At 41.0% G+C, this 19,618-nt stretch overlaps 1 protein-coding gene across 3 annotated transcripts in view; it reads right to left on the bottom strand.

Moving 5' to 3' along the window:
• cadpsa (Ca2+-dependent activator protein for secretion a) overlaps nt 1–19,058 on the bottom strand; it is a 205,561-nt gene extending 186,503 nt beyond the window's left edge. For all 3 annotated transcript variants that reach the window (XM_056394806.1, XM_056394789.1, XM_056394798.1), the window contains exon 1: nt 16,531–19,058. In XM_056394806.1, the coding sequence (XP_056250781.1) occupies nt 16,531–16,881 (351 nt within the window). In that variant the 5' untranslated portion in view covers nt 16,882–19,058. The remainder of the gene's footprint in view (nt 1–16,530) is intronic.
• Between the last annotated feature and the right edge of the window lie 560 nt (nt 19,059–19,618).

Raw genomic sequence — 19,618 nt, 5'->3', positions numbered from 1 at the left:
GACAGATCAGAAACCTATATTGCCAAAGCACTACAGAAAAATATAAACATTGACAGATTGATTAATGATTATACAATAATATGGGATTGTACTGTTGGAGCCAGACTCTAGTGGTCATTAGAGGAACTGCAGTTTTTGGTTCTTCAGTGTTGGCTTCAGTTTCAGCGGTTGAGGCTTGGTGCTGTAACAGCCCTGGGAAGATATGTCTGGCTGTGAGAGACTATCCACAACGCAACTGGCCTTGGTTGTTATGCTAGCAGCAGCTCATTTGTCCTGGACTACAGAAGTCTGGGCAGTTCTCTCCTTTATAACTTCACACCCTTTTCAAACTTGTAGTCGTCAGACTGAAACCAATGCTGACTCAAGTGACATCACTCAAGGATATTAATCAGACTTCATACAGCTCCCTCTGGAGACACTAACGGCGCCACACAACTTTGTTCACACATTTAATATAAGATCTGTTAACTTCCACTGTAAGGCCTGGTTCTGTCTGAAAACTGACAGAACCAGAATGAGAAGCGAAGGAAGACAAGGTGCTGGAAACAGGAGCGGATTCATCACAGTCTCTATTGTGGTGCAGAAAACAAGCAAACAGATGGCCTGATTGTGTTACTGCATGGAGAGTCTCACCTGGGTGCACTAATCCCCCACGGCCTGATTAGGAGAGAGAAGCGACATAAATAAAAAGGAGAGAACAAGAGAGCATTAAACTACAGATCATTAGATGTCCAATTAAGAACTCGTATAAGTCCTCTGATTACTGAGAGAAAAATAGGTGGTGTGAAGTGTGTGATGTCAGAAGTCCCATTTTAATATGAAATGTTCATAATGTGGAGAAAATACCCTAAAATATTCTGAAAATTGCCTATGGACACAAAATATTGTTTTAGGCTGTTTAAAATACAATTTACAATCATTTAGAAAACGCTCACTTTTCTTTCTAGATCTTTAATTTTTTTATTTTGTGTAAATGTGTCTGCAGGACACAGCAATAAGGCTCATCTTTAGTCTAGTCATGCTCTTATATAATTGGTAGAGTAAAGACACTGAGCAGAGCTGGAGGTAGTTTATCAACAGTGAAGCAGAGTCTCATGGGGCCATGTTTAATTAAGGAGATGTTTTCATCAGACACAACGTCAGATAGGCAGCATCAACACAGACACCCACGAGTGATCACTATCACTGATCATTGATGCACTATCACTGTATGAACCTACAGACTCTATACAAAGCAAGAGTCCTCATGTCGCATGTGGGTCAGCTACTGTTAAACTTAGATCTACGCCTGAGAAGGTCTCCCTGCCGGCAGAAGCACGTTCGGACACAAGTGGATGAGTGGACAGGTGGTGTGTGTGTGTGTGTGTGTGTGTGTGTGTGTGTGTGTGTGAATGAGAGAGAGTGTGTGTGTGGTGAAAAAAAGCTCTATGTGCAGTCTTTTTTTAAATTCAAGGGCTCACTGTTTCAATTAGTTTGAATTGTGTTGGTTATTTTTTTAAATGTCACGTATCATAACAAAGTGTCTGAATACTTATGTCAATGTGATGTTTCAGTATTTCCTTTTTAATAAATTCTGAAATTCAGTTTTAAATTTGTCATAATTGAGAACTGAGTAAAGACTGATGAGAGGAATCATTTTTAGAATCAGAATACAACATGTAGATACAACAGAAAGACTTACAGTAAATGAAAGATAAATGTTTTAAACCAGTGGAACCAATTAAGTCCAAATATTTGCTGTAGCTGTTAGTCACAGTCAGACAGGGCTGACCCGGCTCCTGCTGCTGGTTCTCTGATCAGCTCCCTCCAGATCACAGGACAGAAGAACGAGTGCTGAATATCAGCATCGAGCCAACATGTTGTATTTCAGCAGGATTATCCATCTGCAGTTTAAAGTTGTTCATCTCTCTGCTGACACAGACACAGATACAAAGATATGGGCCAAAGCTCTCACAGTGGCTGAAAATGGATCTTGATAAGAAACAGAATTAGAAATGATCAGTAGCTGGTGAACAGCTGACATGGTCCTGACTTGGTCCTGGTCTTTCTTGACAGGGACGACGTGTCTGAGACACAAGCAAGATGTGGATCATTTAAAACTCATAATCACTTCTGATTTCATGTGGTATCTGAGGGTTTTTCAACATTTACACATCACCTCCTGTTTTAACTGGTTCATGTCAGTAATTGTAAGAATTCTGATATTCAGGTTTTGGTGGTTGGCTGTTGAAAACATTTTACTTCAAATCATTGTTCTCAGCAATAATAACTCACCTAAATAATGACAGAGATTTAGGAACACAGGGACACAAGAATTTTTACATGAATCTGGATAATAATTTTCCATTCCAAATAACACACACCGTTCCCCAGGTCTTAGCAATTAATTTGGCAAGTACAGTTATTCAATTAATCAGTTTTAAATCCCTCTCCAACTGCACCACTGACTGCACCCTGATTAGCATCAATTATATCACTATAACCCTGCAAAGACACTACAGTTATGCTCTGGGGCAAACAATGTGTCTTCTTCATGTTTATCATGTCTTTATGTGCAGGCAAGAAACCAGGGTTCAACCTAGTCTGACTCTCTTTGGGTGACCCGCTCAGAACAGTTGCCAGTCTGGATGACTGCCATCAAAGCCGGTTATCAATTAATTCAATTAACTCTGTGTTTCAGGTCCAGATAAGACTGACAAGCAGAGCCATGTATGAAGTTCAACACATGTATGAAATGAGATGTTCAACGAGGTGAAGTATTTACAATATAATACATAACTACAACTGAATAAGACTCTGTAGAAGCACAAGAAATCATTTCAGAATATTAAACTAAGGCGGTTAATAACTGCATCTTTAGTATGGAGTGAGTATTTTTTTTACTTTTTTGTGAGATGATGAAAAACATATTATGAATATGTGAAACAAACAAAAAAGTTCAACACAATCGCAATGCAGGTTTGTTTTCACAGGTGAGGCAGAGAGGAGAGGAGAGAGGATGTTTGGGTAAATATTCCATTTAAAATCGTGGGAAATATTAATGTGTGCAGGAAATTTTTCTTATAGAACAGAGGGTTTAAATTGAATTTGCCATTGTCATCACATCAAGTGTCGTAACTCATGTTGTCTGAGCTGCAGTGATGGTACACTGTCAATCCTGCAGAAAAAGAAAGACACTGCAAATTTAAAGTGTATACTCGTCATTATGTAGTCGTATAGTGTGAGAAACTCTCCCTCTGTTTGTCAGACGCTCTGTTTTAAAACCAGAGCGAACACATGTAAGAGCAATACAACTGATGTATGAGTAAATTACATACATACATACATGCATGTGCGTGTGTGTATATATGTGTATATATACACATACGTATGTATGTATGTATATATATATGTGTATGTATATATGTATATATATATATATATATATATATATATATATATATATACACACACACACATATACAAATCGACGGATCTCAACTGATCTATAAAAATATCTATTGCTCTTTATTATATTGGCAGATTCTGATTTGATCCTCTGACGTTAACCTGCTCCAGATCAACTTAGCTGTGCAATATAGGTTACCATGGTGAGGTTAAAAGAGACTGTCCTCCTGCAAGAAATGAGCACATAGGTCATCTGGGCCGCAGGTTATTATAGTTATTTTTTGTTGCTAGGCGACATCTAGTGGTCACAGTAATCTTGACAGGTGACGTAGTATAAAGAGAGACAAAGTCCACGCCAGGAGGAGGTTGTGGTGGAAGGATGAGTGTGACACAGGAGAGCCGTGTTTGATTCCCATGTGAAACCAGAAGTTTACGTGGTTTCCATTATCTATGACCGTTCGACAAAGTTAACCACATTGTTATTTCTGTAACCATGACAACAAAGATCGTCAAATGTTGATCAAGTACATATTTTAACCCAAATCACTATCTTTTCCTAAACCTAACCGAGTCATGACCTTTATTACAGTAACCATGGCGACGAGGTTGGTAAGCCACTCTCAGTACAGTCTGCATCGTTAATATTATAACTGTTACTGGTGCCCCTCCTCCCTGGCTGCGTGGACCAAGCGATGGGATTGGTTGGCGCTGAGGGGAGGAGTCTCCAGTTCTGCAGCCGCCTTCCCCATTAGCACGGCTGACGGTACCTGCCAGTCCATAGCTGCAGCCATTCTGAAAAAGGAAGAGTTTAAAGTCCCGGCCAGTCATTCGGGGCAGCAGAATCAGAGATACAGCTCGCCACCGTACCTCTTGCTGTCCTTAACATTTTGTGAATATTGTGAATTCATTTGTGAGGTGCTTTTATTGATTGTTGGGGACTGAGACTAGACTAGAGACTCAGTATGAGTCATTTGCATCAGTAAGAGTCATTTGCATCTCAAGCAAAGAAGAAACACTATAGTTCAGGTCATTAGGAACTTAGAGCAGACAGGTTCTTTTGTTTCATTTAGTTTAGAAATTGATTTTGGCAGCTCTTGTAAAGGTAGAGTCTTTTTTGTTTTATTCTGTTTTTGATTTAAGCAGCACCTGTTCCCCTCTTTTAGTTACTCTCTCTCCTTCGTTGTACCTTTGTTTACTTATTTACCCTCCTGGCTACTTAATAATTTTGTATTACCACTGCCAAGTGGTTTTCCAGGGGCTTTTTCCTGGGCTCCCCAAACAGCAAACTGGGCTGTAACAGTAACTATGACAACCAAAGTCTAGTACACCTGCCACCATAGGGGCCTTATTTCAGGAGACACTCCCATGGGTGGTATCAGAGGGTTGTTGGTTGTTCAAGTTGGAGTGGTTGAGTAAAGAGTGTGTGATACAAGAAACCTCAAGTAACCTCAGTAACCCAAGAGTTAAGCCCGAAGACAACCTGTATAACCCACCGATCGCTTCATGGTACAGGCCTCAGGTTACACAGGTCATCAGACAATTAGTTGACTGTAAATCTGTGTCTACCTGCAGCAGGCCTGTAAAACTGTAAAAAATTACTTCATGTGTCACAAAAGAAACAATCCGGTTGGCATTTGGCTCTGTAAATTCATTCTTCAAAAAGAGGGATGAGTTCAAAATAAAATCATATGCAGTCAATTGATAATTGCTTTTAAAGGTCACAGAAAGAGCACAATTTATCAAGACAAATGAGTTAAGTTAATTTTCAACCATGAAATTTGAACTGGCTCCATCTGGTTAAACTCATTCGGAAGTTTAAAGTTGCCTTATGTTTCTGTCTTGTTCAGTGTCACAGCTTTCATCAACCTCATTTCCAAACGCAGCAGCCAGCTGTTTTCTTTTTCTCACATCTTTTTATTTTACATTAATCACTGTACAATAACGATCACCAGTGGGTGAACGATGGGTGAGCATCCCTCATTCCTTTCCTCCACCCTCACGCACCCAGGAAAACTAAAACATAAAAAATGAGAAGAAGAAAGAAGGCAGCTGTTTTCAATGAAATGAGAATCTGAAGTCTACCTGGTGAACACAGTGGAGCATTTAGCAGCTAAAGAGTCACATATTCCCCCCAGGAGGTGGTGGAGACCAAAACAGAGCTAAAAGAAAGGAAACACTGGACACAAACACTACATCAGAGGTGGCTCTGTGTCTGCTAGATGTTTAAAATGTGCTAAAACAGTCACCATAACAACTTCATTAGGAGGATGTCAGTGTTAACACAACACTTAAGATTATTTCCTTCTTCAGATCAGCTCCACCTGAAACAATGTTTCAAGACCTAAAAAGTCTTCACAAAAAGGTCTGAATGTTACAGAAACCTCTCGAACAGGGAACAGCCATGCCTTTATCTCTTTTCAGCCCACAGCATCTCGAGTCCAGCGCAGTACCACCCACCTCCCAGCTGACTGGAAAATGTGTGCGAGAGTGTGAACTAAACACAAAATGTCAGATTAGACTTCCATTTTCTGTCTCCTCCTGCTTCATGTCCTCCCGTAACACACAGACTGATCCTGACACTGTGTCTGAACCGTGATGCTGATGTGTTTTTGAATGGCTCTCATTCAAGAGCCTTCTCAGTGTTTGTCTCTGCTCTCACAGCAGCCGTTTGAACTGAAAATGAAAATGTTTTTCCCTTCTGAAATCAGCATGAGTCAATTTCCTTCCTTGTTAGTGACGAATGATGTTAAATGTTTGTATGACCATTGCTACCTGAAAAGTAAAGGGCAGAGTAACTTTAAGATCTTAACACACTGCTACAGCGCACATTTTTCATGTGACTATATATTTTGTTGAACGTCCCATAAATAAACACTTTCTTGCAAAAAAGCAACCTTTAGTTTTTTTTCAATTGGCTCTGACATTTCATCCACAAGAAGAACACATTCAACCAAGGTCGGTAGGTAGGTCCTTGAAACTGCAGCAGCTGAGGCTAAAGTCTAAAAAAAACATGGCAGAGTCTCTCAGTCATTTAATGTCTCAAACCCAGCTCTGTTCGGGCAACGGAAATGATAAAGACAACAACTTTAAAGACAGAGTCTGAAAAAATAGTAGCTCACCAATAGGTTTACAGCACATTTTTCCAGATAATTAAAAGTCTAATTTTGCATGCTTGTGCAGTGACCAGCAGCAGGTGGAGGCTGTGATGGTAGTTTTATGTTGTTTTATTGTTGTTTTTCATCAAGTTTATTGTGTTATAAGCCATAAGTGTTCTCCAGTAACTGGCCTTATGTACTGACATGTTGAGCAGGAACGTTTTTAAACGTGCAAAGTAACTATAGATCTCTTCATTCTCTTCTATATATAGACATATATAGATTCTCTTCTCTCATAACTCTACCCTCTTGTATCCTTTCCAATGCTCAGTCCCTTTGAAATTAACTGCAGCTGAAGTTATTGCCACAAATTCAGACATGTCTGCATTCTGACTGAGACTTGTCTGTCAGATGGAGATAGATAGATAGATAGAGAAGAAAGGATTCTGGGATTCAACAGATTTTGCATGTCCAGTTCGGCTGGATAGACGCTGCAACTACAGGCAAGTCACTGAGCGGGGAGGTTTACCTCTATGTTAGTGAACGCTGATGTAAACCTGGTATTCTTAGAGAGATGTTTTGTACTGCTGACCTTGAGCAGCTCTCAGTTTAATTACATACCTCACTCTTGTGTCCAAGCCTGTGAATGTATCCACCAAGTAGCACAGAGACTTCTAACTACTGTATATCCCCTAAAGCCCGTAACATTGTTCTTGATGATATGAACCACTGCACAGACAGAAAATCTGAGAATCCAGTACGTTACATGTCCAACCAGACACTATAAGATTCTGGATTTGTGTGATGATACAGATAAAAGCATAAGAAGTCCATCCCCATCCTGCCCCCGCTCACCTCATTCCTGTATACAGCCCTGCTCGGAAAAGAGTTAAACATTGATGAATTGACTGTTGTTATTAGCTGGATGTGTTGTGAAAGTGTTCTCTCCACATGTTTACGCACATTTGCAATCGTCTTTGTGCCAGTAACATCCTCATCGGACCACTGCCCTCCTGTCTGAGTGAATGCTGCTAAAACAAGATTAACCCTTCTCTCAAACAGCAGATCTGTTACGGTAAAGCCTCTGTCTGCCATCACATCCTCGCCGGGACAAAGGAACTCCAGGAGGCACTCTTGAGTGATGAACCCATTGCTACATCTGCCTCCATAACAATCCCACAGAGTACAGCTGAGATATTAATGGCTGTATGACTCGCCTCTGGAGTCAGGTTTGTGTGGTTTCTGCAGGGTGGGCTCAGTGCAGTCAATGATGCAGGTGTTGTTGGGGAACTTCTCCCAGAGGCACCGAGGCGTCATTTCCCAGATTGACTCCCATGGAACCATGGAATCCTCATTTGTTCCTCTATTGTGTTAGGAGAGGATCCTGCTCACTGTCCCCTGGGACACAGCAACACATTCTGCAAGGTCACCCACCTGCATGGTCATCAACATTTGATCCATGATGTGCATCTGAAAGTTTTGCTGCAGGTATTTGATGTGATCAAAGAAGCCAGTGATGGAACAGTCTGTTCACAACACAGACTCTTTAGCACCACATTGTGTTCCTCTGTCTCAGACACACTTCCCACTGACTGTCAGCACCTGGTCAACATCTGCATCACAGTGCCTGTCATCTGCCAAACATAAGGCCATGTAAAACCACAATCAGTTTAACAGACAACATAAAGCATACGGAGGGACCCTTGGCTTTAGAATGACCTGAATCAAAGTCACTTCTTAAACCCATTTTTATAGACTTGATTTTATGTGATGTTGTATTTGTATCATTTTTATTGTTTCGTTTTTTTTTTTTGTTTTACTGTATCTATAGTTTTTATTTATACTTGAGAACAATGTTTGTCTTTTGTCTTTAACTTCTCATTTCTGTCCTGCTTTCATCTGGTCTTACTATCTGGCTTCCTGTTGTTATATTGTTGTTATTTTTCCTCCTGAGCCACTTGGCTGTTATTTCTTTTGCTTTGCTGTCTAAACTCTTCGTTAACTTTGTTTTTAAAGGTGCTATATAAATGAGTTATTACTACCCGGTAGAGCACGAACCACATGGGTTTAGTCCTAACGGCAGCAGCCATGGGTTCAAGTCTGACCCGCACCCCTTTTCTGCATGTCATCCCTCTCTCTCTCCCTGACTTTCCTGTCTCTCTCTCACAGTGACTATCACAGTAAAAGCAAAAATGCCCAAAAAAGTAACTTAAAAAATAAAAATAAAAAAAAAACCTTATTATATTATTATATATTATATATTATATACCAGGACTATTCACAAGTTCGTTAACCCACCAAGCTGATATAACTTTTTTCTTTTAAGAGCAACTTCTGCAGTATTAGTTATTCAAATAATTATTTTACATATATTGGTCCTAAATTTTACAAATGTCCTGTGTTCACAGTGATGAGCAACATACATGGGACATGGGAAGATAAACTTATAGACAGAGGAGGATGGATGAGCTTTATGTGAGAGCATATATTAAGTGTCATCAGGGACACCAACTAAGACTAGTGACAAGAGTTCACATCAACTGCCGATCCCTTGAGAGACGTTGCGTTGGTGTTTTCATTGAGGCTTCATAGCACAGCTAAGAACAAACAGGCGTTGCTTCAGTGGTTTCTTCAGGTTTAAAATTTAAACCACAGTCAAATGGATTCCTCATTCTTCGGAGGGGGATAAAGATCATAGGGTGCCTAGCACCCACATTCAGCTCTCTCCGTTGGAGATATTTACTGTAGGAAGCAAGAAAAAGCTGCTGTAGTATTTACAACTGAAAAACATTTAAAAAACTGCTTCTGCTTTGGCACAGCAGGGTCCCCGTCACTGCAGAGGGCTGGCACAAACAAAAATACAGTCATTAAAAAAGTTTTACTTTTGCTTGAAGTTTGAAGCGACGTCTGAATGGAAACATTATTAATTGGAATGTATCTATCAGTTGTGTTTCTGTGGTTTTGCTGAAACAACTGTTACTTTTACACAATGAAAATGAAGTGAACATGCTATAGCAGAAATAATCTGATCAAAATTGTACTTTATTATTTATTCTGTGAACAAAAGGTGCTGCCATCGTTGTTTTTCCTCTTGGTTGATCAATATTTTTCCCATTATTATTACCATGGATACCAGTTTGACTTTCCAACTTACACCTGCCACATACTAGATGTAAAAGTTACACCCAGGTATAACTCATACAGGGCTTCAGTCTAAATGCACTCATCATAACTTTTAAGTTGTTTGTAACTTTCAGTTCTAAGTCGGACATACATCCCTGCTGTCACCAAATGACTGACCTTCATGAAGCTCACAACAATATCTATAAGTCACTTGTGCTACAGTGGTGCAAAACCATGCACTATGCCTAGCTCTTTTCCAGTGCAATGAGAGCTAATAGTGCACATGACTGTGATAGACAGCTGAGGTGAGAAAGTTTCTCATTGTGTGAGTTATTATCAAATTTGTAAAGACTTTCCAGGATCTTTTTTGTTTCATCACAGTGGCAGCAGTGGGCTTCCATACACACACTGTACTCAAGTTTGCACATTTTGTTCTTACCTCAGAATAATAAGAAAACATGAGTGAATGTGTTCATTAAAACTGCGTTAAGTGGGTTTTAAGAAGAAATTTCTTCTTAAGAGCAGTTTGTAGGAAGTATCAAAAGTAAAGTAAAAGCACTTGCTCTGCAGAATTGGTACATTTTGGGTGTTTTATTATATATTTTATGTTACTGGATTATTAATATTGATGCATTAACATGTAAGGAGCATTTTAATGCTGTAGCTCCTTGAAGTGGAGCTTGTTTAACTTAATTTATACAGTATTAGGGGTGGTGTATGTGACGAGCTTACTTTGACATATGATCTACTTTTCAGATGAATCATACAGATCACCTCACGCAAGAGTTTCTATATTTAGATAATTTAAAAGTTCAGTCTCTGTTAAACAGCAGGCCCGCTAACTGTAGCTCCACATAAAGCAGTTCTCCACTGATGATGAGCAGAACAAGAACCTGCAGGCAGGGCGGGATGAGCTGGGGCAGAGACTGAACTTTCAAAACAGAACACTTCCATATAGCACCTATAGTCCATATGAACTAAACAAAAAGTGTGATTGTGACATCATTTGGAAACACCATTGTGGGTGAAGAATAGCAGCGGGCGTTTCTAACATTCAAAAGAAGCACCAATACCGCGGACAGATACGAATCACAACTCCAGTCAAGTCACCAGTCAGGACTTTCAAAATAAAACCAGCACTGAAACAGAATGCAGATCGTGATTCTGATCGTGGATCGTGATGCTTCCCAAAAAGATTGTCTTATGATCTTTTTTTTTAAGTTAGTTTTTGGGCATTATTGCCTATACTGTTGAGTAGTTTAAGTTCACTGCACTTCATGTTGAAACATGTCATTTCAATTCAGATTCTCTCATTTCATATTGCTGTTTTTATGAGACTAGATTGTGGGCAGATGTCGTCAACAAACATGCTCGTAAACACAGTCAGTTAATGGACCGTTCTACACATCATACATGAGGACATGAGGAGAGCTCCTCAGTAGTGTCTTTCATCATGCACTCCCCAGGGGAGGGAGGAAGGGGTCTCGTGGGGACAATGAGGTGGATATAGTGTAAAATGATGACACCAAAATAACATGTTGACACCCTCAGAAAACAACAGGAGCTTTAGTGAGAACAGTCTTTACCTGACAATATCCACTGTACAACCCTGGCACTGTTTACCCCACTTCAACTGGCTGAGCTGGGTGTTTAAATGTGCTGTACATTCATTCAGATACAAGATACAGTACATACAATACAGTACCTGCTAAGTGTTTGAGTTGAGTGCAGTGGGTTGTCTTATCATTCAGCGTAAAGGTTGACTTTACATTACCATTGTACTGGCTCTGTGAAGCTGGGTAAGACTTCCCACTACCTGTTTACATTTTGTAATGTAGTATTACTACCAGACACTAGCTTGGACTCACTAGGACGAGCAAGGCTACAGCATATTCATGCAAAACAACAAAAAGATATGTTTTGAGTAAGAGGTGTACCTACCACTGTACCTATGATTGATTATTGATTATAGTTCACTGCCTTTTCACCCAGTGATAGAACTACTGTAAAACTAAATGTGTGCATTGCGTATGACTGGGCTATATTGTGCTTTTATTCGTTCTCTACAATAACAAGTACAAGTACAGTAAAGGAAGTTTTGCCTCATCTCATTACTAAATAATAAGCCTACAGCCCTGCAGTCGCCACAGTTATGTTCTTTCATTCACTGTGGTGATTGTGGTGAGCTGAAGGTTTGTTGTGGAAATGACTTATCTAGACGTGTCTTACTGAACAGGAACAACAGCAGCCAAACGTGAAAGTTTTGTTTTTAATTTACAGTCTTTCCCCTTGTAACGCCTTCATGAACTATGAATTCTCCATAACTGCATGAAAGTACTCAACGCAATATCACACAACATAGCCTAACTGTTTTTGTTGTTATAAATACTAGTTGAGGACAGGTTTGCTCTACTGTTACTCTCATATGAAAAATTACCAGAACACTGTTCCCTCCACTGCTCCGAATCTGCCCATTTCTTAGACATGAAGAAGAGCAGGAACAACATAACCACCCGTGACTGTGCGTCAACCTCTGATGGAGACAAAGCAGTGTGATCACAGACGGGCACAGAGACGCTGGTATCAGTCTTCATGACTGCTGCCTGTTCTCTCCAAGTCAAGCTGACATCTCAGTTTGTGTGATTTCTACCAGCAGCTCACTCACTGAACCAGCTCTCTGTGGTATGTTCCGGCTTTCGAAAGCACCGCTTCACTGCATGCTGGTAGACATTACAGAACATTATGCAAACAAGTCCACTGTGAAAGCCGTGGTGGATGAGGATGGATTATAACCAGTCAGTGAATACATCCATATATACTAAAATTAACACTTCATAGTTAGCCATCTCTTCTTATCATTAATATGTTCATTTGCTTGTCAAGACGAGTACCACTCTCTGTTTGTTGGAGCTGCAGACAGAAGCTGATTACCTTCGCCCAGGTTAGCTTAGTTAAGCTTAGCATAAAGACTGGAAGCAGGGAGAAACAGCTAGCTTGGCTCTGTCCAAAGTTCAAGAATACACCAACACATGCACCTGTAAAACTAAACCAATTAAAACACTGTAGCTCTCCACCAGAGATGTGAGAATGACAGACAGTGGGTTTACGGGGAGTTACACGCTGGAAGTATTTCTTGGCAAACAGCAGCCAGTCGTAGTGACTTCCTGAAGTCCTGGCAGGTTGCCTGGCAAATTCACAGTGATGTGAAGACTCTAGTCAGTCACTGATAAAAGTGTGGACACAGCGCGGTCAGTCTGCCTTCCTGCCACTTTGATACAGCAGCAGTTACAGTAACACACAAATCCCCTTCGTTCGAAAAGAGACGTCTGTAAAACCTCCAACTGTCAATCATTATTCTTCTTCTTCATTATTTTTTTTTGACATTTTCACCTTCATTTGTTGGAGAGGCAGAGAGGAAACACAGGGAGAGACTGGGCTGCCCTGGTTTCCCGGCTACTCAGGAACTGCAGGGAAGAGGAGGAGAGCTTCCAATACACTGAGCCTCACCTCCATTACAGCAAATAAACTACTTTCATTCCATGTATCATTATTGCTAAAGGAGACAGAGGAATAACTAAACATGAGACACACTGAGCAGAGAGAGCAGGAGAGAGGAAGGGAGAGAGAGAAGTCATCGGTAACGAAGCTTCGTACTAACGACTATGACCAACTCTACATAACAAACAGAGGGAGTTAGACATAAAGACCTGCCTCTAATAAAAGTCTGTGACGTTCTGGAGTTGAAGGAAATAAAGAATAAATTATTGTGGATCCAGACGGAGGCTGTGCTCTGTGTGAGAGACTGAATAAGAAAGATAATCTGTCTCTGGCCCCTGTCGTTCATCTGGTGGAGCACGAGACATTTGGGCTTAGTTCTTGTCCCGGTGGCCAGTTTTGAGTCTGGCCTGTGGCCCTTAGCTGCATGTCATCCTCTCTCCCTTTCTCTCTCTCTCTTGCTCGCTCTCTCTCACTCTCTCTCTCCCTCTCTCTCTCTCTGTCTCTCTCTCACTCTCACTAACTTAATAAAAAGAAAGCTATTGTGTCTCTTCTACCTTTCTCTCTGAGTGATCATGTTACAGTAAATCCAGCTGAAATCCCAGCTCAGTCTTTGTCTTTCATTTACGTGTTTGGTGATGGAGGATTTGAGCAGAGGCAGTCCAGGCATATACTAGGTTTTCACCTATAGTCTTTTTATACAATGAAGGAAGGACCAGGCAGAGCCAAGGGGAGAAAAGTAACGCACATGTGAAGGGACAATGTGCACAACAAGGAAGCAAACCAGGCTGCAAGAAAATGTTTTTTGATACATGTATCAGATGAGCAATTTTCATTTTATGTCATGTTATACTCTATTCAAACCTTTGTCAGGGGTCTACATGAATGGGTCAACACATACCAGCTGACCCTCCTTAACAACACTCCTCCTGACCAGGACTGGGCGTCAGTTGGACTCCACTGAGCTTTGGTGAACTGACATTTAAAACCAAGAATGGAAACTAATTAAATGATTACAATGTTTATACAGTAAGTAGAACACAGAGAAAGAGAGAGAGAAGGCGAGCAGGAGAGAGAGAGAGAGAGAGAGAGAGAGAGAGAGAGAGAGAGAAAGAGAAAGAAATATAGAGAGCACACTGTCGATGAAGAGAGAGTAAGAAACTGAAACCTACATTTCAACAGCTGTTTGATGTAATTCAGTGTAATTCTGTGGTTACTCAGTAAGTGTATGGAAGAACACAGCAGACTGGTGTCTCTAACCAGACATACAGCTCTCTCTTGTGAATCGGTCCAACACATGTTAAACAAACATGTCAGCTGTGTGAGGGGGATACTGGAGTCCAGTTTCCACGTCTCATAAGGTCTGATGTTGCAGCTCCTTCGTTATCTACAAAACAGGTTAAATTCCATATAAATGTGTGTTGACTGTCTCCTCTTGCTAAATGTGTGGAGATAATAATCAGGCTCTTTGAGGTTAAATGAGGGTCATTACGCAGGATCAGAAGTGCCTGTGAAGTGTTTTCAACATCATTATAAATCTGTGGTTTAATATAATCTGATATAATTACTGAAAAAAATTAACATGGAGGAGAAAGTAGTACATTTCTTTTCTAGTAAATATTAGTGCTGGTGTTTTTCTCTACATGTTGAAGCAAACAGATTTTGTTACTTGCTTCTCATAAAGTAATAACAATCATTAACATGAATTACAATACTGTGATTAGAACCACTGAAAGCTTTAGAACAGGAGGGCATGATGGTGGCTGTGTGTCTGTCTACTTGTTATGATGTTTTTCTTGCACTTAGTGACCAAAAACTGATGGATCCCAATTTCAAGCCCACCTGCAGCCCTGCTGCAGGGCTCCTCACACTGGCACATGCACACACTTCATGCACGCACGCAACACAAGCAACACAAGCAACACAAGCAACACAGCCTTTGGCTATTCTTAGCAGGAGGAACTAAACTATTAGCAATATTCAACTTTAAGTGGTCATCCATCATATGCTTGCATGGTAAATCTACCAACACAACCAACCACTACAACACATGTAGATATTACAGTTAGCAGCCTGTTACCTGTCCAGGAGAAGAAGAACAGGCTCTCTCTCTCTCTCTCTCTCTCTCTCTCTCTCTCTCTCTCTCTCTGTCTCTCTCTCTGATATTGACACATGTCCATCTGAAGAGATGTGTTTTTTAGAACCACCAATAGGAACGCTCTGTTGTTAGTAGAGCTCCAGAGAGAAGCCAGAGAGAGGAGATGTAAACTACACTGAGATGGTTTTTGGTTCTTAAAACCACCATACACCTTCTTATAGATCAACACTTAAAATACAACACTGGAGAAGAGGAAAGTGAAGGACTGCAGCTGCTCCTGCTAACATGTTACTTTCACTCTGCAACTGGTGTAGACAAAGTGTAAACTCTACCTTTTTCCTAGAACATAACATACAAACTAGTTAATTTCATATATACTAAACATCAACCTGCCTGCAGCTCCGGTACAGACCACTAGGGGTCTGCAGATGAGTTGAGAAACATTATTACAACAAAGTCAGAGTGTATCTTTAAAACATAATGTCAGACAGCACAACCACAACTATACATCCGTCTAAAATATCCCTGTAAAGCCATGTTCACATTTCCTCAAGAGGAACACATCATTACTGATGAACTGTTGAAGAGCATTACTCCCAGACACAAGATGTCACTCTGGAGAGAGGTGTAGAGAGGCTGTTTCTCACGTGCAGGAGATTGTTCTAACGAGAGCTCAGCTTGAGACTGAGCAGGAGGAGGGAACAGCAATGATGCTTCTGTGCCCAGAGGCAATTCACATATGCAAGAGCTACTACAATGGGTGGGAACAACATGAATCCACATTCTCTCTCTCTCTCCCTCATCTTTCAGCCTGTTCCTTTTGTTTAGTTTGGATTAACACGTTTCACTGCTTCTGAAACCTTTTTAACAATTTAAGGCACAACTCAGCTCTGTCATGACCGTTGATGTTGAATTAAAGGACGATAAATGTTATTTTCAGTCAAAAGGCATTCACTCATGTGGAGTTGCTGCCTTCCCTCTGGTAGAGGCTTAATGTGCGGTGTAATTATCATCTCAGACTGCGCATCCTCCATCACGGTCGATGTTCCACCTTTTCGAATAAAAGTATTAAGGTGTGGATGATCTCCATGTGGTGTGCTATAAATGTGGAGAAGATTTGTCTCAGATCTCAGACTGTGAGGTTGAGTAAACTGAAATATATTTTTCATTCTTGAATATTCGACCATAAGGCATCCAGCGACATGGTGCGACTACGGAAGCAACAGTTGGTGTCATGTATCTTGGAGAAGCGTTGTAGAAGTGAGAGATGTGTTTAAATGACAGTGTTGGGTTTAGCTTTGGGGTGTTTCTGCTTGTCCACACCGATCTTACCTTCTGCTGCCTCCTTGCCATATCAGTAGGTTGCTTTGCGTTGAACGGATAGGCGATGCAGCGCATCACAAACACATACAGCTGGAGTCTCTTTTTCCTCTCCTCCTCCTCCCTCTGCATCTTCTCCAGGTCCTCCTTCTCCTTGTCGCTGCCCACCGACGGGCTGGGGCTGGAGGGTCGGCCACCGCCGCTCCCGCGGCCCCGGGGCTGAAGCCCTCCGCCACCGTGGCCGTCGGCGGCTCGGCCCGGTGACAGTCGCGCTCCTCCGAGGCTCTTCGGGGCCGCCACCTCTTTGCGTTCCACCTCCAATATCTCATCCCCTTCCTCCTCGCTGGAAGACGGGTCCAACATGCTGCTGAGGCTGCTGAGATGGAGACTACACCTGCTGCAAAAGTAAAACTGCCAAAGTAGAAAAAAACAGATGCGGATCAGCCTCAGAGAGAAGCACAGAGAGAGAGATCCAACTGAAGCCGCTGAGAAGACGCACAACCGGACTGATGAGCGGCTCAGACTGTTGCTTCTCAGGAAGAAAAACTGTCGTCAGTCACGTTAACCAGCAGGAGAAACCAAACTCTTGATATCTAATTGCGTGATTTCCAAGCCTTTCAACTCTGCCAGTCAGTAGGACACAGGAGGGATTTATCATGAGAGAGGATATAAAGGGGGAGGGGTCGCAGGGAGAGAAAACAGGACCAAACGTTGATGTGTTGATGCTCTGCTGCCGGGGGGAGGAAGAGGCAGGGCCCGGAGCTGACCACTGTACTGAAACCCGATCCCCGGCTGCTCTGGGATCAGTTTGATCAGGCTGCGAGCACAATAGATGAACGGCCACCTGATGATCCAGCTGAGTCAAAAGAGGACAGGTTCAGTCAGTACCAACCGGAATCAAAGGGGTTGGCTTTCACAATAAAAGCTTCGACTGATTTAAAAAATAAATAATGGAATGGTGAAGATCTATTGACTACTGATGTCTTCATCTGATTCAGCCTTACCCTGAACAGCCATCAGTTTTTTTCCCAGCGTGTGTACATCAAATTATTTTATTTTTTTTTACAAAATAATAACCTCTATATTATTGAATAATAATAACAGTTTAAAAAGCTGTTCCTTGTACCGATACGTTCCTTGGGACTTGGATCCCTCCAAAAAAGGTAAAAACGACAGTTATAGGGAGATTAAACATTTATCCTAGTCACCTGTAATTATAAATATTACAATATTCATGCCTGGATCTTGTACTGCGATTTCAGACATCCCTAAAGTGGACCGTCCTAAACCTTTCTTTCTAAACCGACATTAGCTTCACATCTCTCTGTCTACCTCGCTCCCATTAGTCTCTCATGCCCTAAAGTCTCTACTCCCATGCATCACACAAGCTAGTTGAGTACTGTAAGTAAATGTAAATAGCAGTAGCTAACTATCTGGCGTGTTTACACTTTAAACTCTTACTTTTAGAATTTCTGAATAATGCAAATTTAGCTAGCTTCTAACTTTGGCCCTAAGTTATAATTTAGCTAACTAATGTTAGCTATCTGATAGCGCACCCTTACTTTTCCAATATTGGCTTGGTATTTTATTACCAATACAAAATGCCATATATGATCTAATGTTAGCAAACACTGGTGCTCAGTCATGAGCAGTGAGACAATGGTGAATTAGTTGTTGTACATATACATTGTGACATCAGTGTAGAGTTTATTATTTCATGTTAACAGTCTTTATGTGTCTATGGGGGAGGTTTAGGTTTATACTTTCACATTTTAACACAGTGGTGAAAGCAAAACTGCAGCTCTGGGTGATCATATAATGTGTGAACAGCCTGTATCATTCTTTTATTATAATACCCACTGTCTGTGTTTATATTCTTTCATTAACTGTGTGATATAGAGTGACATTGGGTTAAGCATCTGCTTACAGTTATACCCAGGTAGATTGTATTTGAACTCATTATCGAACAGGAGATTGCTGTATTTGAGAGCAGTGATTGCATTGTGTAGATGATTCACAGTGGGAGATGTGTGTTATTAATAATAAGAATATTACTGAGCTTTTGTCCTACAATCTCCACCAGCATGAGGAATACAAGCAGCCCATGCTGACCAATCACAGTTCATGTGGTCCCCACATGATATTTCCACCATAGCCATGATGATGAGTTACATTTTTGAGGATGCTCCAGCAGCTTTGCCATATAGCACATATATAGTTACTGTGTGGATAGGTTCCATAGCTACTTCAACATGTGTATCTCACCTGATTCAATACACAAAGGATAGATCCCTGATCATTGTGCAAATAGTGATCTGTGTTTGTTTCATGGTCCCCACAGAATGAATTGTAGTGACTGTGGTGGTCCTCTGACTTTTACTGTGGGGCCACCAGCAGTTCAAATTTTCACTTTTCCTATGAAATTTCATCTGATTTGATGGTCCTCCGGCTTTTCTTGTAGCATCACCACAAGACTGGATTTGCATGAACTAAGAGATGTTTTGCCATGACGTGGTACAGACAATCAGGTCCAGTTCTAACATCTGCCCTCCTGGACTCACACACTTAAGTGTGAGGGCTCAGGGCTGTCCCACAATAAAATTGAGTGCTTGGGGGACCAGATGTGCTCCGACTCTGTGTTTCATAACCTCCTAATTTACAAGTTAAGCACTGATCATTGCCCATGTCCTGTTAATCCTTCATTTTTCCTACTGTGAAATTTACCACATGAAAGGATTACTCTTAGCAGCTTTTATCAGTACGCATATTTTTAACCAAATAATCAATGGACAGTGCTTTGCCAGACCTATTCCACACTTCTATTAGTGTAACACTGGAAGAAAAATCTCCAACACACAACAACACACCCACATCAACTTACATAATAGATAGGTATAGTCCTAAACATGTGCTGTTGTAGGCCTAAGGGCTGAATAGCTTTGATTATTCCTTTGGCCCCAGGAGTAGGCTGCTGTTACAGATGCAATATATTAACAGAGGATTTGCATCATTTTACAGCAATACATAGTGAAGTAGGAAAAGTTTTAGCTCCGTATCATAAATGATCTCTGTCCATACTAACACACCTGGAAACGCATAT

The sequence above is a fragment of the Seriola aureovittata genome, chromosome 2, assembly GCF_021018895.1.
Source record: "Seriola aureovittata isolate HTS-2021-v1 ecotype China chromosome 2, ASM2101889v1, whole genome shotgun sequence".
NCBI classification, from domain to species: domain Eukaryota; kingdom Metazoa; phylum Chordata; class Actinopteri; order Carangiformes; family Carangidae; genus Seriola; species Seriola aureovittata.
This window is presented reverse-complemented; position numbering and strand designations above follow the sequence as displayed.